At 40.8% G+C, this 18,884-nt stretch overlaps 1 protein-coding gene across 4 annotated transcripts in view; it reads right to left on the bottom strand.

Annotated features, from left to right (window-relative positions):
• LOC122815190 (transcriptional enhancer factor TEF-3-like) overlaps positions 1-18,884 on the bottom strand; it is a 2,337,692-nt gene that overhangs the window by 550,801 nt on the left and 1,768,007 nt on the right. For 2 of the 4 annotated variants that reach the window (XM_044087472.1, XM_044087473.1), the window contains exon 9: positions 8,315-8,422. The exons of the other annotated variants lie outside the window; for them this stretch is intronic. In XM_044087472.1, coding sequence (XP_043943407.1) covers positions 8,315-8,422 — 108 coding nt within the window. The remainder of the gene's footprint in view (positions 1-8,314; positions 8,423-18,884) is intronic. 4 annotated transcript variants of the gene reach the window in all.

The raw sequence follows: 18,884 nt of genomic DNA on the forward strand, positions 1-18,884 counted from the left end.
AAGATTTTGCTTCATGACAGTGATTTAACATTGAGTAAAGCCATAGAGATTTGGCAAATCCAAGAAGTTACAGAAAAACACACAAATATGCTTGCAAGTGACAAGAGCAAGGTTTCAGCAGGCTCCACAGCAAATGTAGACAGCATGCAAAAAGTACAGTTTTGTACCTACCATAAATGTAGATGTCCGAACAGGATAGCGTCTGCAGTCATAACAAATGGGTTGTCCTGTCGTCAGGCAGCCCTTCGGTCGGCCAGATTCCAAAGTCTGGGTCCGGCTTCGGCTGATGTCGCACTCCACCCGACGTCATCTCTGCTGGTCTTCGGGTATAAAGGCATCAGCCGACGCCATTTTCCTCAGTGTTTCTTGCCCCAGATGCCAGTTGCCCTCTTGGTAAGCTAAATTTTGGATAAATGCCAATGTTTCCAAAAAAGTAGAAGGCAAACACAAAAAATAACAATGTATGTACATATATACAAACAAATACACCATAAGAGACTCCCCCCCCAGCTAGCTATTAGAAGGGTAAATACCCTAGGAGTACCATAGAGGGGAAGGAGGGTGGGTAATCCTGACTGCAGATGCTATCCTGTTCGGACATCTACATTTATGGTAGGTACAAAACTGTACTATGTCCTTCAAGGATGCATCTGCAGTCATAACAAATGGGTAGAATACCATAGCCAAACTAGGGGAGGAGGAAGAAGAATTATGGTGTAGTTAGGATCCCTTGCAGTACAGCAGTGGCAAACCCTGCTCGGGATCTAGAGTATAGAGGTAAATTATAATGCTTGGCAAATGTATGCACGGAGGTCCAAGTAGCCGCCTCAATAATGTCCTTGGTTGCCACTCCTCGTAAGAAAGCTGTGGTAGTGGCTGTAGCCCTTGTAGAATGAGGTCTTATGTTCTGTGGAATTGGTTTTCCGTGGTAGGAGTAACAGAATCTTATGCAATTTCCTATCCATTTGGAGATTGTCTGTTTGGAAATTGCTTTTCCTTCCCTTCCTGTTGCATAGGCTACTAAAAGCTGGTCAGTTTTTCTGTAACTTTTGGTTCTGTCCAGGTAGTAGCGTAACTGTCTATGTACATCCAAGGTATGCAGCAGTCTTTCCCCCCTGTTCTGTGGATTGGGAAAGAAGGTAGGTAGGTGGATTGCCTGGTTTAAAGACACTCTGGATACCACCTTAGGCATAAATGTAGGATTAGTTCTCATGGACACCCTATCTTGATGGAAGATTAGGAAGGGTTGTACTGCCATTAAGGCCTGTAGTTCAAACCCTCCTTGCTGAAGTAATTGCCAGTAGGAAAGCAGTTTTCCATGATAGGTGTTGAAGATCTGCTGTTGCTGCTGGTTCAAATGGAGGGAGTGTCAATTTTTCTAGCACAAAGTTCAAGTCCCATGCTGGTAATGGTGGTTTCCTAGGAGGTTTTACATTCTTGATCCCTCTGAGGAACTGCCTGAGTAGAGGATGCGAAAAGACAGGTGGATCGAAGCTGTATTCTGCTGAAATAGCTGATGCGTGTATCTTGATGGAGGAATAGGACAGGCCTGTATGTAGAAGCTCTGCCAAGTACTCCAGGATGTTAGCAATATCTATGTTAGACACATCTTTTCCTCTTTCAGTACTCCAAATGACAAATCTTTTCCATTTTCCTGCATAGTTTCTTCTTGCTGAAGGTCTGCGGGCTTCAAGGATAATGTCTTTAACCCTTTGTGATAGGTCTGGGTTAGTTGCTGCTATGTGATGTTCCAGGCAGTCAGTTGCAAGGTTTTTAGGTTTGGGTGCATGATGTTGTAGTTGTTCTGAGTTAACATCAAAGGCATCAGGGGTATTGACCACATTCTCCCCTGAGACATGCTCCTCAGCAATGGATACCAGTGTTGTCTTGGCCAATTCGGAGCTATCAGGATTATCCTTGGGCGTTCCTCTTTGATTTTCAGTAGTACCTTGTGCATCAAAGGAAGAGGTGGAAATGTATATGCTGTCAGGCCTTTCCAACTGAAGGATAGAGAGTCCACCTTCCATGCAAGTGGGTGGTATGTCCTTGTGCAGAATTTTTTGAGCTGGTGATTGAGTGGGGATGCGAATAGGTCTATTTGTGGCATTCCCCATTTCTTTGTGATGGCCTTGAATATGTCCGGGTGTAGCATCCATTCGTGAGCATTCGAGGTGGTTCTGCTTAGCATGTCTGCTAGGGTGTTTTCTTTTCCCGGCACAAATATTGCCTGTAACTGGATGTTGTAGCTCAGAGCCATATTCCAAAGGTCCAGAGTCATTCTGCATAGGGGGTATGAATGAGTGCCTCCCTGTTTGTTGATGTACCACATGACTGTGGTGTTGTCTGTCCTTATCATTAAATGGCCTTCTTTGAGGAATGGTCTGAATTTCTGGATTGCTAGTTTTACTGCCAGCATTTCTTTTTGGTTTATGTGCAGGTGCAGCTGGTCTGGAGTCCACAATCCTTGTATGCATTTGTCCAACATGTGCGCCCCAGCCTAGGTCTGAGGCGTCCGTTGTGATGGTTTGGCTTGCTTGAAAGTTGTGGAAGGGCAAGCCTGGGTTTGACTGGCATGCTTGAGCCCACCATAGGAACTCCTGTTTCAGGCATGGGATTAGTGGGATTTCGGTTTCTAAGCTGTGCCTGTGTTGAGACCATAAATTCTTTAGGTACCACTGTAGCTTTCTCATATGCAGTCTGGCATGTGGGACCAAGATTATGCATGATGCCATGAAGCCCAAGGCCTGCAGTACTTTTCTTGCTGTTAGTTTGTTCTGCTTTGTTAATGCCAAGAAGTAAAGAGGAGTTGTTTTGTTTTTCTGCAGTTAGGAATGCCATTTGTTTTGCTGTGTCCAATTCGCACCCAAGAATGTTCTTGTTTGGGATGGTATCAGTCTTGACTTTTGTAAATTGACTGTGTATCCCAGGGCTTGTAGTAAGCAAATGACTCTTCGTAAATCTGTTGTCAGCTTGCTTTTGTTGTCCGCTTGTAACAGGCAGTCGTCCAGGTATGGATAAATTTGGATTCCCTGTAGCCTGCAGTGAGCGATTACTGATGCCAGGCATTTTGTGAATACTCTGGGCAGTAGATAAGCCAAAGGGCAATGCTGAGAATTGATAATGCTCTGATCCTGCAAGAAATCTGAGGTATCTTCTGCAATTTGGTCGTATGGGGACGTGCAGGTATGCCTCCTTGAGATCTAGAGTTACCAGCCAACACTCCTTGCCCAGCATGGGAAGAAGTTGCTGTAGGGTCAGCATTTTGAATTTTGGGACAATGATGTATGTGTTTAAGACGGACAGGTCGAGAATAGGTCTCCAACTTTTCTCTTTTCTTGGGACTAGGAAGAGTCTGGAGTAGAATCCTTTGCCCTGTTCTGTTATTGGTACTCTTTCCACAGCTCTTATCTTAGTTAATTGTGCTATCTGCTTTAGAGCTTCTGTTTTTTGATTTGGAGGTAGGTTTGGCATTCCTCTTTTTACTGGTAAGGTGTGGAAGTGGAACCTGTAACCTTGGTCTATGGTTTGCAAAATCCACTTGTCTTTTGTGATGTAGTGCCAATTTTTCGAAAATAAGGCTAACTTTCCGCCTAAAGGTGCTGTTATTTGCTCCCTGGTAGGCGGTGTCAGAGCCAAGTCACTGTGATTGTCCTGTTGCAGTGGCAGTGGTTGTGTCTGTGCCTCGGTTATTGCCTTGCCACTGTCGTCCTCTGTAGGCACCTCCTCTGGATTGATTTCTGCCTCTAGAGCGTCTATTCCTGCCTCTTTGAGATTTTGAGGAGTCTGGAAAGGACCAATTTTTGGCAGGCCAGTTCCTGCTAAACCTTGGGGGCTGAACCTGTAAGAAATCTTTAACTGTTTGTACAGATTTTGCCTTCTCTTCCATTTTCTTCATTACTTGCTGAGCAGGTGTACCAAATAGACTGCCCTTATCCATAGGAGCATCTAACAGCTTTGCTTTAACATGATCCAGCAAGACCTGTTCTTTCAACCATGCATGCCTTCTTATCACTGTGCCAGTCATGGCTGATCTAAATGAAGCCTCCAGTGCATCATAGCCACATTTTAAAGAATGGTTACTAACCTGCTGAATGTTATTCACCATTTCTAAAACATATTTCTTATCTAAGGAGTCATCAGTGGACAGCTTCTTAGTTAACTGATCAAGCATAAACTCTTGGTATTGGATCATATGAAACTGACAGTTTAAAGCTCTAGCAGAGAGTAGCAGAGGTGTAAACTTTTTCCCCATCTCTCTAAGGACCTGGATTCCCTTTCAGAAGGAATAGGGTTTTTTGCTGAGGTCGAGGCTACTGCCTTAGGCCCCTGGGATATAGTCTCAGGATCTGCAAGTGGGGCCTTGTATAGGTGGTGATGAGTGTCTGGCACCCTGTAAAATCTATCTGGTTTGGCAGGGGCTGGAGGTAAAGTATCAGGAGCAGTGCAAACATCATTAAATGCATCATCCACAACAGGCAGTACTGGAGGTATAGCTAAGGGCCTATGTTGTGGTAAGTGCAGAAAAGTCCTAAGCTTTTTTCTTGAATCTGAGAAATCTTGTCCCTGCCATTGGAATTGTTCTCTCATGGCATGTAAGGTTTCCCCAAAGGAAAATTCCTCTGGTGGAGAGGCAGATGGAATGGATTCTTCAGCATCGGAATCTTCATAAGTAGAAAAAGGAGCCTCTGGCTGGTCTGTAATGTCTGAGTCATCCGAAGAATCATCAGAGGACACTGGCTCGGGGGGCTCTGCTCTAGGTCTCTTTTCTGGGGGCTGAGAGGCCCTGTCTGGGTGAGATTGGGATCCTCTAATTAAGGATATTAAATCCTCAGCCAGAGTAAGCATTTGTGAACTGGAAGTGGGCCTGTGTGAGGGGGGCTTAACAGGCACTGATTTAACAGTTTTGGCTGCTTTAGCCCTGGCAAAGGCCTTAATAGACATGGCTGCAGGAGGCCTAGCAGCACCACGTGCTGGGGTAGAGACATCCAAAGGAATGGTGTCTGATAAATCACTAGGAACCACAGTAGTAGGCAACACTTCTGAGGCCGATTCAACTAAGGTAACAGGAGCCTCAGTAGTAGTCATGGATTCGGCTGAAAATTGACCGGTTTTCTCAGTTTCGGCCGAAACCGAGACACTCGCGGCTTGCTTAACCGTGGTTTCGGCCGAAACCGCGGACCGCGAGTGTCGGTCTTTTTCTTTGCGTTTTTTAACAATTTGGGTAGTCGGAGGATCCGACGGCATAATGTACGCAAAATCTGAGCCGAAAAACTGTTCAGCAAACTCCGACCGACGCCTAAGCGTTCGTCGGTTGAAGGAAGCACAGGCCGAACAGGCTGCTACGTCGTGGTCTGGGCCTAAGCAAGGCAGGCAGTAAGAGTGGAAATCTTTATGAGGTATTTGTTTCCCACAAGTTAAACAGTTATTGACTTTTTCTGTCATCAGCTGAGGCAAGAAAGAGTCCCCAACGGGGTACTTAGCTTTTTAGAAGTCTTCGAAGTAGTATTCGGTAGTAGTAATCTCTGGATCTGACCGACCGGCACTTGCGAACAGCTTCTGCTTGGCGCACGGCAAGAAAGACTGAGGAAAATGGCGTCGGCTGATGCCTTTATACCCGAAGACCAGCAGAGATGACGTTGGGTGAAGTGCGACATCAGCCGAAGCCGGACCCAGACTTTGGAATCCGGCCGACCGAAGGGCTGCCTGACGACAGGATAACCCATTTGTTATGACTGCAGATGCATCCTTGAAGGACATCATGGCAAACAGAAGTAGGCCTAAGCACATGGCAGCCACAGCCCCTGTTGGCTCACCAGGGAAACTACGTAGTTTTCCAGTAAGTTCTAAAAAAGGAGCATACTCAGTGTAGTACAAAATCCAAATAACTCTCCACAGTTCCAACTGTATATGTAATAAATCCAATACGCAGTTCGAATGACAATAAAACACTCAATATTTATTAAAACAAAAAACAACCGGTAAGCGCTTTCATTCACAAAGAACTTCTACAGACCTGGTTGTCACACATACAAAATTCACATTTATAGTGTGCTCAAGCCACATGACCCAAAACATTAGCAATGTTTTAACCCTTTCTTACATAACACTGATTTAATGTTTTCCATATCATTCATACCTGGATCTGCACCTGTGTTTAGCCTCACTTGCCAAGCATATTCTTTCCAGTTTAAATCCACTTCTGCATCCCATCTCTTGTCTGCATTTAAAACTTGGTCAATAACAGTAAAACTAAAACCCACTTTAACTCTGTTATGACAGTTAACAACGTCTTGCTAGGCATTAGTTACATCCAGTTTTTCAACTGCCCTCAGGTGCTCATAAATTCTGCGATGGAAGCTACGTATAGTTCTTCCTATGTAAAATCCATCACAAGAATGACATAATACTAGATACACAATGAATTTAGACTTGCAATTGTAATTCCCCTTGATAGTAATAGTAAAGTTCCGAGCCTTTACTACTATTTTGTTCCCGGTATCAAAAACTTACAATAATTGCAGTCTTCACATCTTGACATACCATTATAAGTAATAGGAGTATTAATTTTTTTGGTTTCTAAAAAATCCTTAAGACTTTTCCCTCTTTTTGTGACAAAAGTATGACTCTCATATAAAAAAGCACCTAACTCTTGGAAATTCTTCAAAAAGTTTCAATTATGTGTGATGATCTGCTTAATACTGTACATATCTACTGAATTTTCCAATGCACAATTCAGATTATAATCTACTCCTTCACTATTCCTTTCAACATCCTTTATTGTCCCTTTCTTCCTCACAGCTTTAATTTTATCAATTGTTTCACTTATTACCCCAATAAGGTAACCCCTGATTACATTTTTTTTTCTTAACATCTCACATTCTTCCAAAAAATACTCATCTTCATCAGTGAATCTATTTATTCTATCAAGCTGAGCAAACACAATATTATTTTTCAAGTTCATACTGTGTAAACTGCTATATTCCAAGTAGCTGTTACTCTGGACATCTTTTTAAAAAAATTTAACCAAGACCCCCCCCGTTTCTTGTACACAGTCAGATCCATGTAATTCACACTAACTCTACTTCTATTAAAAGAAAACTTTAAATAGCTTGTAACAGAATTTAAATATTCACAGAATTTCAACAATTCCGACTCAGAACCTTCCCATAAAAAAACAAGTCATCAATAAAGCGCTTGTAAAAATAAATATTGCTAGCAAATGTAGAATTAAAAATAAATTCTCTTTCCCAACTATTCATGGACAAATTGGCATAGCTTGGGGCCATAGCTGCCCCCATAGCTACGCCTTTATTTTGTTTAAAAAATCTATTGTCGAAGCTAAAAAAATTGTAAGACAATATTACATCTAAAAGTTCAGCCAACAGACTAATCTCCTCACCATTAAAATCAGGACAACCCCTCAGCACTCCTGTAACCCTCTCAATTCCTTCTTCATTGGGAATTACAGTGTACAATGAACATACATCAGCAGTTACTAACCACATATTCTCTCAGGGAAACATTCTTCACGCTTTCTTTAAAATCAAATGAATCCTTAGTATATGATTCAGCTGAAATCACTGCTTTGTGCAAGCATCTATCTACATAGATAGCCATGGATTCAGTTTTACTACCACCATTGGCCACTATAGGCCCAAAATTTGGTGAATCCAAGTTCTTATGTATTTTGGGAAGACCGAAAAACCTTCCCACCTTGGGTGTACTCACACAAAAGTAACCAGCCAACTCATTGCTGATTCTTCCTTCAACTAACCATTCTTCAATCAGCGAGTTTATAAAACTAAAACTTTTATCTATATCAATCCAGTTCACTTCTGCATAAAAATCAGCATCAGCTAATAACTCATACATGCTGTTTTTTATAAAAAACTATAGTCCATGACTACCATTGCATTACCTTTGTCAGCCTTAGTGATATAAATATCATCCACTAACAACTGCAAAGCATCCTTCTCAGTCTTAGTCATATTATAAGTACAATTTTTGTTGTGTTTATTCAATAATTCCCTGACTTCTTTTTAACATGTAAGCAAAAATGCTTCTAACGCTGGCCTTAAGGGGGGAATTAAAAACACTTGTTTTTTTTAAAACAATGTTGTTTACATGTCCTGCCTTGAAAAAGACATTTCAAATTAATTTTTCGTACAAAACCCCTTAAAGCATTTATCACAGACACAATATTTGCTTTTGATGATGGCACAAAAATTAAGTCCTTTACTGAGAACATTTATTTGTTCTATATTAAGTGCCACTGCGGACAAATTCACTATTTTAAAATTTAAATTTACAGTACCTTTGGTTAATGATTGTCCTATTCCAATGGCACTGCTGGTAACTCTCTGCAGCTCCTTTCTGCACATTCCATGCTCTTGTTCCTTGCTGGCAGCAACACTGCTCATTCCTGTTAATATAAAAGTTCCCTTTGAAATTTTTGTTGCTGTTGAACTTCTTTTGTCCTTTGTTGTGAAAAAATGTCTTTTTCCGACCATAGCCTTGTTGATTCTGTCCCCATGACTGCTTTTTGGACTCCCAAGCTTGGTGTTTGCCGACCACCTGCGCCTAGGGTTGCCACCTTTCATTGTGGCTAAAACCGGAGTAAAGCCACATCCCTCTCGGCTAAAACCGGAGTAAAGCCACACCCCTCTCATCACCAGTAACACCACCCACCCACCCCCTCTCCTGCCCATAGTCCACCCATTTTGTGACATCATGATGATAACACATTGCAGGGAACACCCTTTTTTTTCATTCCTGCTGCCTGTTTTTGGCTGATTTATTATGCTTTTCTGTAAAAAAGCATATTAAATCAGCTGATTTTTAAACTCCAATAGTCTGTTTCCTTTTTTGAAACAGAATACCGGAGTTTGTATATTACTTTTATATGTTGGAATACACCCATGCTTATGCTATTAGAGCCTTGCTTTTCATTTGATAATGGAGTCACCACCAGCTCTTTGTCAAAGAAGAACACAACTTGTACATCTGTACATATTTATTTGTTTACATCTACCCAGTTAGAACTTAAATTAGAACTGTGTGTCTTATTTAATACTCATACAGTACAACTAAGTTTTAAGTCTTCAACTATTGAATAGCAAACTTCATATTGGCTTATTTTTGGTAATGTTTAGCTTCACCATTGCATGCTGTGATATGGGGGGGGAGGCTATTAAAGCATTTTGGCGCAATTTACAGCTGTTAGAAGTAATACTGCTTTAGCGTGTTTTAGACTGAATTTTAGTTTTCCGATGCCACATTATGACTTTCCAGATTTCAGTTGGGTAGGTAAGTTTAAGTTGAGGCATGACACTTTGGGTGTTCTCGTTTAAATATTGAAGTGTTCAGTGCCCACCTGTTCGGAGCCTAGTATTTTTAGAGAATTGTGGGCAGTGCAGAACTCGGAGGTGGGGCAGGAGAGAGCTTCAAGTGGTTTGCAGCTTAGTTCAAGTCTGATGTAATGTTTTTAGCAGTTGTAATAAATATTTGTTTTGGTGGGAGTAAGAGGATCAAGCTGATTTAACAATTCTCCATTTATACTACGAGCAGCCGCATCCTTTACAACTTACTTACAACAGAGTACGCCTCCACGAGGTACAAGCTCATCTTTCAACTGTCCTGATTTGAGCTGTTTCCCTCTTAATCTCCCTAAAATTGATGATTTGGAGATAAAAGGTGGTGGATTATTGCGTTTAATAAATAATGACAGCAACCAGCCCCGGACCTCCATTAACAGCCTGAAGTCTGCAGGCACATGCCCCACAAAACTACTAAAACCAAATGCAAAAGGGCCACAGCATGTGCACAGCTACTCCTAGTTTAAAACTTTGAATTTAAAAATAAATATTCCCTACATCAGTACACAATACTTACAATGCATTGCTGCTGTCACACACACACCTGTCAGCCACTGCTACCTTGACTTTAACTACAAGAGAATACATGGAGACAATCACTGCCCTTAAAACTTCTTACTTCCGGGGGTGGTAGAGAAGAGTGTCCCACCAGGTATTACGCTGTAACAGTCTGGTAACTGGGATAAGTCTTTCAAGTGAAACACTCTGGTTGGAATGGGAAAGCTTTTGCTCTGCTGGCACTTAAGACATGTTGAATTCAGTCTTCTCGGGTTTAACACAAAGCAAATCATCAAGCAGCACAACCGGCAGTTTATTTTGGTGCAAAATGGTCACATGCAGCCTGGGAATTAAATATTGCTTGTTTGCAAAAGAAGACTGCCTACAATGCTGAACAACTACAAAAGCAAGCAACAGCACCTCTCCCTGCACAGCCTCCTCACCATGTACTCTGGTATTTGCAAATAACTATTCTTTAATAAATTGGACGTGACATCAGCCATGTGATCTCAGACTTAGCAAGCAACACAAACAAGGAGCTCTAGAGGAAGGGAGAAAACACACTAAATTACATGTTAAAATCAAACAGTGGTGCACTGGTGGTGGAACCTAGTGGCGCAAAACCTAAACTTCACATGTCCGGTTTTGAATGAAGTTGGTAACCAGACAATTTGTCAGAAAACCGGACAGCTGGCAACCCTACCTGCGCCTATGGTTTCCAGCTTTCTTTGTGGCTAAAACCAGACTAAGGTCATGCCCCTTGCATCACCTATACCTCCACCCATTCCCACCCCCTGTCCCACCCATGCTCCACCCATTTTGTGACATCACTGTGACACCAGCTGATGGGAACACCCTCTTTTTCTGTTTTGGATGCCTGCTTTCAACCGATTTCTCCCCAGTTGCCATAAACACTGTTCAAAACTCGCAGTGTGCATACTGTCTTCTGCTTTACTTCTACAGTGATTACAGACATTTGGATTTAATTTAAAACATTTATTTCAAATTTTATAGCACAAACCACTGATACACATTTGCTAAACAAAGCAATACAGTCTCACAATGAAAACAAATGTAGCATTAAACTCAGTGGCGGCTGGTGACTTCAAATCAAAGGGGGGCTGCAGGAGACAGCTGAATGGGTGTGTGTGGGGGGTCAATGAGAAGGGGTGTGGTCAACTAGAAAGGGGTGGAGCTATGCTCAAAACCACAAAAACTGTAACTTTAATTAAATACGCTGCCCTGGGTGTCAAACCATCATTATGAGAGTCCAATCAAGACAAAATGAAGTGTAGAAGAAAAAAAATATTTCAATGCATTGGCTGCATGATAGCTTACATATCTAGATGGAAACAAAAAGGGTGTGAGGCATGAAAAAATAAATTACTTTTTAAATACATTACTGGAATGGCAGTCAAAATCAAGTATAAGAAAAACAAGCAGCACTCAACTCAAACCACTTCTCCTTGCACTGCAGTTCTACTTATAATTTATATTCAGCTTTATTAAAGTACCAAGTAACATGCTGAAAGTAGCAATCTCTGCGATACCCCCACTTGTAAAAATGTTTCTTATCTAAAGAAGACCTGCTGCCTGACAACAACTGTCTTCTTGTTTCATGGGGAAAACATGATCAAAGTAAAAAATGAAAGGCAAACAAGAAACAAGCTCAAGATACATAAGATAGATACACATAAGATAGATTGGCATTCTGTTTAGTTTACAGCTAAAGCCTGCAAAGATGACTGCAAGTCTCCAACAAATGTAATGAGCGTTTTAAAATACTGTAATCATGTCCTTTATTACAAATACTGTCATATGTATTTCAATACCCAAGGCTTATACGTTATCTAGTTATGTAAGTATTTTCTGCATGGCAACAACAGAAAGGCTTTCAATGTTGGCAGTTCTTTAACAGTATGCTTATTAAAGCTTACTTGCATCTTACAATCTCAGACAAGCTTACCTGATGGTCATTAAAGCATTGCTACTTAAACACAGAGCAACAGGCACTTTCTGAATAATAAGCATAACTCAACAGTATAAAAATATGACAGAAACCAGAACATTCTGCAAAATCAAGGACAGATGGAAAGCCACTGTAGTACTTGTGTCTACCTTGGATAGGGGGATACTCTGCACATTTACACTGTATAACTGCTCCTTGTCTTGCTTGAACACATCCAGAGTCACTACATGGAGGAGTGGGTTGCAATAAGTATGTCACAATTTGAAATATCTCTGTCTGACTGTGATGGCCCTGACACATTTGTCATACCTCTCAACCTCAGAGCAAGACATCTGGACAAAGCCATAAACAGAAGTGGGACAAAGGCCCAAAAATAGGGACAATTTTTAGATATTGCTCTTATAAACTTAGAAAGATAATAGAATAGTAGGTCTTGCATTAGTATGAATTTTCTGAAGGGTATAAAATCTGAAACTGAAATGTCTGTCATTATTTTCAGACTTCAGTCTTTAATGATTTGCCACTAATTTGCCAAAAAAAACACAATTTTATGAAAAATGGACCAAAAATGTGATGCAAAAATATAAAATTGCCACACAATACAGCTGGGAGTCTGTCAAAGAAGGGACACTTTTTAATATTAGTACTGCTAACTTGAGCAGCTGACAAAATAAAATAATCTACATGCATTTCTGAAATAAAGGTGCAGCACAAGAAATCTGGAAAAAGCCAAAATTTATTGGGGGGGGGGGCAAAAGCCAAAAAAAACAGCACACATTTTAAACATTGCTTGTATAATGTTGGAAAATTGCTAGAATAAAATGCTGTGTTACCACCATACATTTTATTGCCAAGTATTGAACCCAGGACCCTGTGCAAAACAGTCAGTACAATATACCACTATGTCAAATCATCTGCTTTGTGAAAGTGAGGAAGACTTAAACTTAAATGGCTACCATTTAGTGAATTTGGTTCTCACCACAGCTGTCAACCTCTTAGCACAAACACCTAAACAAAGCCAATAATGGGGAAAACAGCCCGCAAACATATTTAGCGAATTCAGTTCCATAGTTCTCAACCTCTAAGCAAAAATCACATAGACGAAGTATTGAACCCAGGACCCTGTGCAAAACAGTCAGTACAATATACCACTATGTCAAATCATCTGCTTTGTGAAAGTGAGGAAGACTTAAACTTAAATGGCTACCATTTAGTGAATTTGGTTCTCACCATAGCTGTCAACCTCTTAGCACAAACACCTAAACAAAGCCAATAATGGGGGAAAACAGCCCTCAAACATATTTTGCAAATTCAGTTCCATAGTTCTCAACCTCTAAGCAAAAATCACATAGACAAAGCCAGTAATGGGGAATACAGCCCCCAAACATATTCAGTGAATTCAGTTCTCACCATAGCTGTCAACCTGTGTATAAATAATAAATAAAATCATAACATAGCTTTTATACATTTATCTAAAACAGTCTGACATAGCAATGAGGTGATACAATAATAATTATAATAATACTAAAATATCTAATATATATTTTACAATGCATTGGATTAATAAGTAATGAAATAAATAGTAAATAACTCACCTGTTGATTCCAGAACAGCCTGATGAAAAAAGCAGCAGGGAAGCACTGAAGCAATAAATCCACCAGGTCCACCACAGTTGTTGTTGCCTCGCGCTCTTCTTCTCTCTTCTTGTTGTGCCAAAAAATTTTAAAAAATGTTTTTTTTGTACTGTTTAAGCATCAGGGAAAAAAAGGTCACTATTAGGTCCAACGCCAAAAACCAACTGACTGATTCTCGCTCTTTTCCCAGGACATAAAGCCCGGGAAGAGAGCGACAACCAATCAGCAGCATTTGCCCAGCAAGCACGTCATGACGTGCCTGCGGACGTCGCAGTCCGAGCCCCTTCCATGTCTATGCGGTTTGTGTCTCAACCGCATAGACTTCTGGGGAGTTCTGGTTATCACAATGATGCCTTAGAAGCTCCTCCGGGCTGCAATGTAAACATTGCAGCAAGACTTAAAAAAAAAAAAAAAAACGCTGTTGCGGAGTTGCGATAGAAGCGCCAGAATGCAAGATAGCGTAATTTCGAGTCACGGACTCGAAATTTAAAGTTAAAGAACAGATTTCATTTTTTTTTTTTTTTTATATAAAAAAAAAATAAACTAAGTACGAAGCTGTCTAGCTGAGGGGGCTGCAGTCCGGCAGCCCGATGCCACGAGCCGCCCCTGATTAAACTACTCTGCCTTTAAATCTCACATTCACCGAAACAGCATTGCACATTGTTTTCCCAAGTTTAGGATGATAACATTTTAAAACGTTCTAAAAAATGACACAGTATTAACAACAATCATATCTTACATCAATAACAGACCTGAGTGGTCTGAAAATACATGTTTTGTATAAAACAATATATAATGACACAATTGGTCTTGCAGTTTTTGAAAAAATGAACCTATGTCTTCTAAAGAAAGCTACAGAGCATATGCTTAATGAGGACAACTAGTGGATGGTCAGAAAACTAGCAGGGTCATCAATTTACATACCTTTGCTATACCAATCTCAGTATGTCACAAATAAGAATTAACCACAGCTGACCCTCAATCATAGAGCATTATATCAAAAGTAATATTAACAGGTGAGAACATGAGATACTATGGCAACCGGTAAGTTTGCCCTATTTTATCATTCTAAAATATTTTGACCACATTCAACAGCTTTAAGCAACATAAGTTTAAAGGAATTGCAACAAAAAACTTCCCCTTAAGTTAATTACATTTCAGATTTGCTCCTGTAAATATATCAAATACAACAGCAAGAGCTGTATAGAAATGAATGTGATAGGTTAGAGAATACAAGGAGAGGACATCCATTATAAAAAGCAGTAGATAAAGAAGGGTTAGAAAAAGGGTAAAAGAATGAAAAGAAAAGGCAGTAAAAAAAAGAAGGCAGCAGATAGCTGAATTACAAGCCTGTTAGTGTGTCAAGGTCTGAAAATATTAGGCAGGATAGTATGCTAAACATAAAACACAATAGCTACTCAGAAACAAATGTAATTCAAAATTCAAATCAGAAACAATACAGTAGCTACATAATTCAAATGCAGTTTAGAATAAATTCCAATTGGGCAATAGTACCAATCAGATCAAATATCACTTGCAAAATGCACAGTGAATAAGCGTTACTTTAAACATGATATAAACAGTTGCAACATTAGAGACTGGGCAACAGTTTACCACATTAAACCACATTAAAGATCCACAAAAATGCAGTCAGATATATGCAGAAATAAAAAAAACGCTATATACAAAGGTAACAGAGCAAGCAGTTGGCTTATCATAGGACTAATTAGATGAATCTGCCTTTACACTGGGACTCCCGCAACTACTGTAATGATTACACTTTCTTGCAGAATGACTTATTTGCTCTCCTTTTCATAGCAGCGGCAGCCTCACACACACACCTATCTCTCTGATTTTGTCCAACCATTCATTGTTGCTGTGGTCCGCTGCGAAGTTCAAACTCCAAACGTCTTCTGGAGACTGGAATTCAAATTCCACCGTGCGGTCAGAAGATGAAGACGTCATGTAAACAATTTCAGCTTCTTCTACGTCTGTGCGTGCGACCAGACGCAAAGGGTGTTCTTAAAGTAGAACACCCTTAAAAAAGTATTTTTTTAATTAAATGAAAGGATTTTATTTTTTCCGGACAAGAAAAGGCAGTTGCTGTTTTCTGGACAGTGTCCCTTATTTCCGAACAGTCCAGAGTCAGGTAATGGCTCTAATTATAGCCAAAAAGCACACCAGGACCGCAAGCAATAAGGAGAGGAAAGTGAGAGAGTAAAGATGGCATGGGAGAAATTCTTGAGACCGTGGCAGTGGCAGAAAACCTGGACTTCACGTATCCGGCTTTGAATAAAATTTGTAACCGGACAATTTGTCAGAAAACCAGATTGTCTGGTCAAAAACCGGACAGCTGGCAACCCTACCTGCGCCCAGCTCCTTGTTCCTGTTCCTGTTCCTCCATCTTGGTAAACATCCACACACTGAAAAACCTGTTTGCTGGTTCCTTCCTGCAAATGATTCATAACTTCACCTACTACACCCTCTGCTGGTAGAACTTCCTCTGTTCTCGTTCTTTTTGCTGCTCTGGTTTCTGCAGCCTCATCAGCTTCTGAAATGTTAGCACAGTTACTTTTAATTACTGTTGAAGCATGCTGATTCGTTTGTAATTCATTTAGATAGTCTCCCTCATCTCTTATGAATTTCTTCAGTTTCCTTTTCTGTTGAATCTCATTCTCTTTGATTAATTTTGTTTGAATAGATTCCATTTTCGACTCAAAATTCAAAGGAGACACCTTATTTTTCAGGGAACCATAATTATTAATATTTTTTTCATTTAAAATGACCAATTTATGCCTTGCATCTTCAAGCAGCAACTGTGCATACTGCAGTCTGATGCTCTCGGTCAGCGCTTTCCATGCACTTAGCACATCTTCAGAAAAAAATTTTCCAGCAGGCCTATTACTAACCCTAAGTCCTCTCAGCACTCTTTTCACCACCAAACAGGCTTCGAAAAACAAGATATCCCACTGTAACCTCTTAATTTTTAGGAAACTATTTTTAAGTGCATTAAACTCACTTATGATGTTGGTGCTGGTACTACTATCGAGTTGGCTCATTTCATGGGCTTGTCTCTTTGTAGTAAACGGATTTGCTGGATTTGCAAGACAGTCCCCCAGCCACTTTTCAATCACAGCAACATTACCGTTTGGTTCATTGCTGCTGGATGAATTCTCCTTTCTTTTTGGAACTGCTCCCAAATCCAGTGAGTCCACAGAATTAACTCTTTTTAGAGATTTTGCAGAGCCAACCTTTTCAACAACTCCATTGCCATTGTCCAGCAACGCATTGGTCGGTGTATCGTGCAAAGTAAAGCCAGAGGGAATCACCAGAAAACTAGAATTTGACTGTTGTTGGGAAAACATGTTGGGTGAATTGCCACACAAAGAAGCCATAAAAATCCAAAATCCAAATAAATCCCCACAGTTCCAATTGTAAATGTAATAAATCCAATACGCAGTTGGAATGACAATAGAACACTTAATATTTATTAAAACAAACAACCGGTAAGCGCTTTCATTCACAAAGAACGTCTTCAGACCTGGTTGTCACACATACAAAATTCACATTTATAGTTTGCTCAAGTCGCATGACCCAAAACATTAGCAGTGTTTTAACCCTTTCTTACATAACACTGCTTTAAAGTTTTCCATATCATTCATACCTGGATCTGCACCTGTGTTTAGCCTCAATTGCCAAGCATATTCTTTCCAGTTTAAATCCACTTCTGCATCCCATCTCTTGTCTGCATTTAAAACTTGGTCAATAACAGTAAAACTAAAACCCACTTTAACTCTGTTATGACAGTTAGCAACATGTATTGCTAGGGTATTAGTTACATCCAGTTTTTCAACTGCCCTCAGGTGCTCATAAATTCTGCGATGGAAGCTACGTATAGTTCTTCCTATGTAAAATCCAACGCAAGAATTACATAATACTAGATACACAATGAAATTAGATTCATAGGTTCATAGCTAAGTACTAGGCTATCTGCCCTAGGGCATATGTAAGCCTAGCCAGAATGTGCTGGCTTTCGCCGCCCCCTTAGATTAGTTCCCTGTGCCTCTGTCCAGCAGAGCCACTGCAGTGATCCCTGGGGTAAATTTTCTGTTTCCCATCCACTCAAGGTTTCTCTTGAAGAGTGTTAGTGAGGGGCTCTGCCTAATGTAGATTGGAATCCTGTTCCAAAGCATGGGGAGTCTCTGGGACAGGAATATATCCCTCCAGCAAGTCCTATTTATCGTTATGGTGAGGTTTAGATCCCTAGAGCATGTGGCTCTCGGGGATTTGATTTTTTTAGGTAGAGCATTCCATCAATTCTGGGTTGGACATGGCCTTGTATGTCAGGCAGAGATCACCTCTGAGTAGGCGGTATGCAACCGAGTACAGCTGGAGTTTCTTCAGTCGGGCTGCATAGGGCATCTGTTTGAGGCCAGTAATCCTCTTGGTGAGGTACTTCTGTGGTCTTTCCAGCTGTTGCAGGTGTCTTGTAAGGTACATCCCAAATGGGGTGTTGTAATCTATGATGGGTCTGATAAGTGATGAGTAGAGGGGCACAATAACTTATTTTGTTCTAGATGTGAACCCTTTTGTGATTAGGTGGGCCACATAGAAGGATTTTCTAACCACCTTGGCAATATGATTATCAAAGGAGAGATTACTATCTACTTGGGTCCCCAGATCCCTTATTTCATTTTCCGTATTTAGGGGACTACCATGTATGTGGTAGTTCATGGGTACTTTGTTTTTTCCAAAGGGGATGACTATGCACTTTTTGGCATTCAGCTTGAGGCGATGATTTTGACACCAGGTATCCATTTCAGTGAGACCCTTCTGGAGGATGTCTATATCAGCCGGAGAGTCAATTATGGCCCCCAGCTTGTAGTCGTCTGTGAACTTGGTCAGCCATTGTCCTCTTGTGCTTGCCTGTACCTCTGAGAAGTACATACCGAACAGGAGGGATCCCAGGACTGAGCCCTGGGGGACGCCACTTGTAACCAGTTTAGAGTCAGACCTAGAGCCTGCAACTCTCACCGTGTGGGTTCTATCTGTGAGCCAACTGGCAACCCATCTTGTGATGTAGGGGTTTATGTTCAGGCTGGTGAGCTTTTCTATAATACCAGAATGGGGAATGGTGCCAAAAGTCTTTGCGAGGTCTAGGTAGGCTGTGTGGACCTCCTTTCCCTCGTCTAAAGCCTTTATAACTGTCTCAAAGAAGTCCACCAGGTTTAGGAGGCATGATCTGCCCTTAAAGTCAAACTGGGTAGGGTCCAATGTTTGGAGGGTCCCAATGTTTCTGTTAATGAGTTCCATGATGATGCACTCCATAGTCTTGCAAACCAGGCTAGTCAGGCTTATAGGGGGATAGTTCTCGGGGTCCGTTGTGGCTCCACCTTCATGGAATTGGAT

This window comes from Protopterus annectens, chromosome 11.part0, assembly GCF_019279795.1.
Source record: "Protopterus annectens isolate FY-2018-M chromosome 11.part0, PAN1.0, whole genome shotgun sequence".
NCBI lineage: Eukaryota > Metazoa > Chordata > Ceratodontiformes > Protopteridae > Protopterus > Protopterus annectens.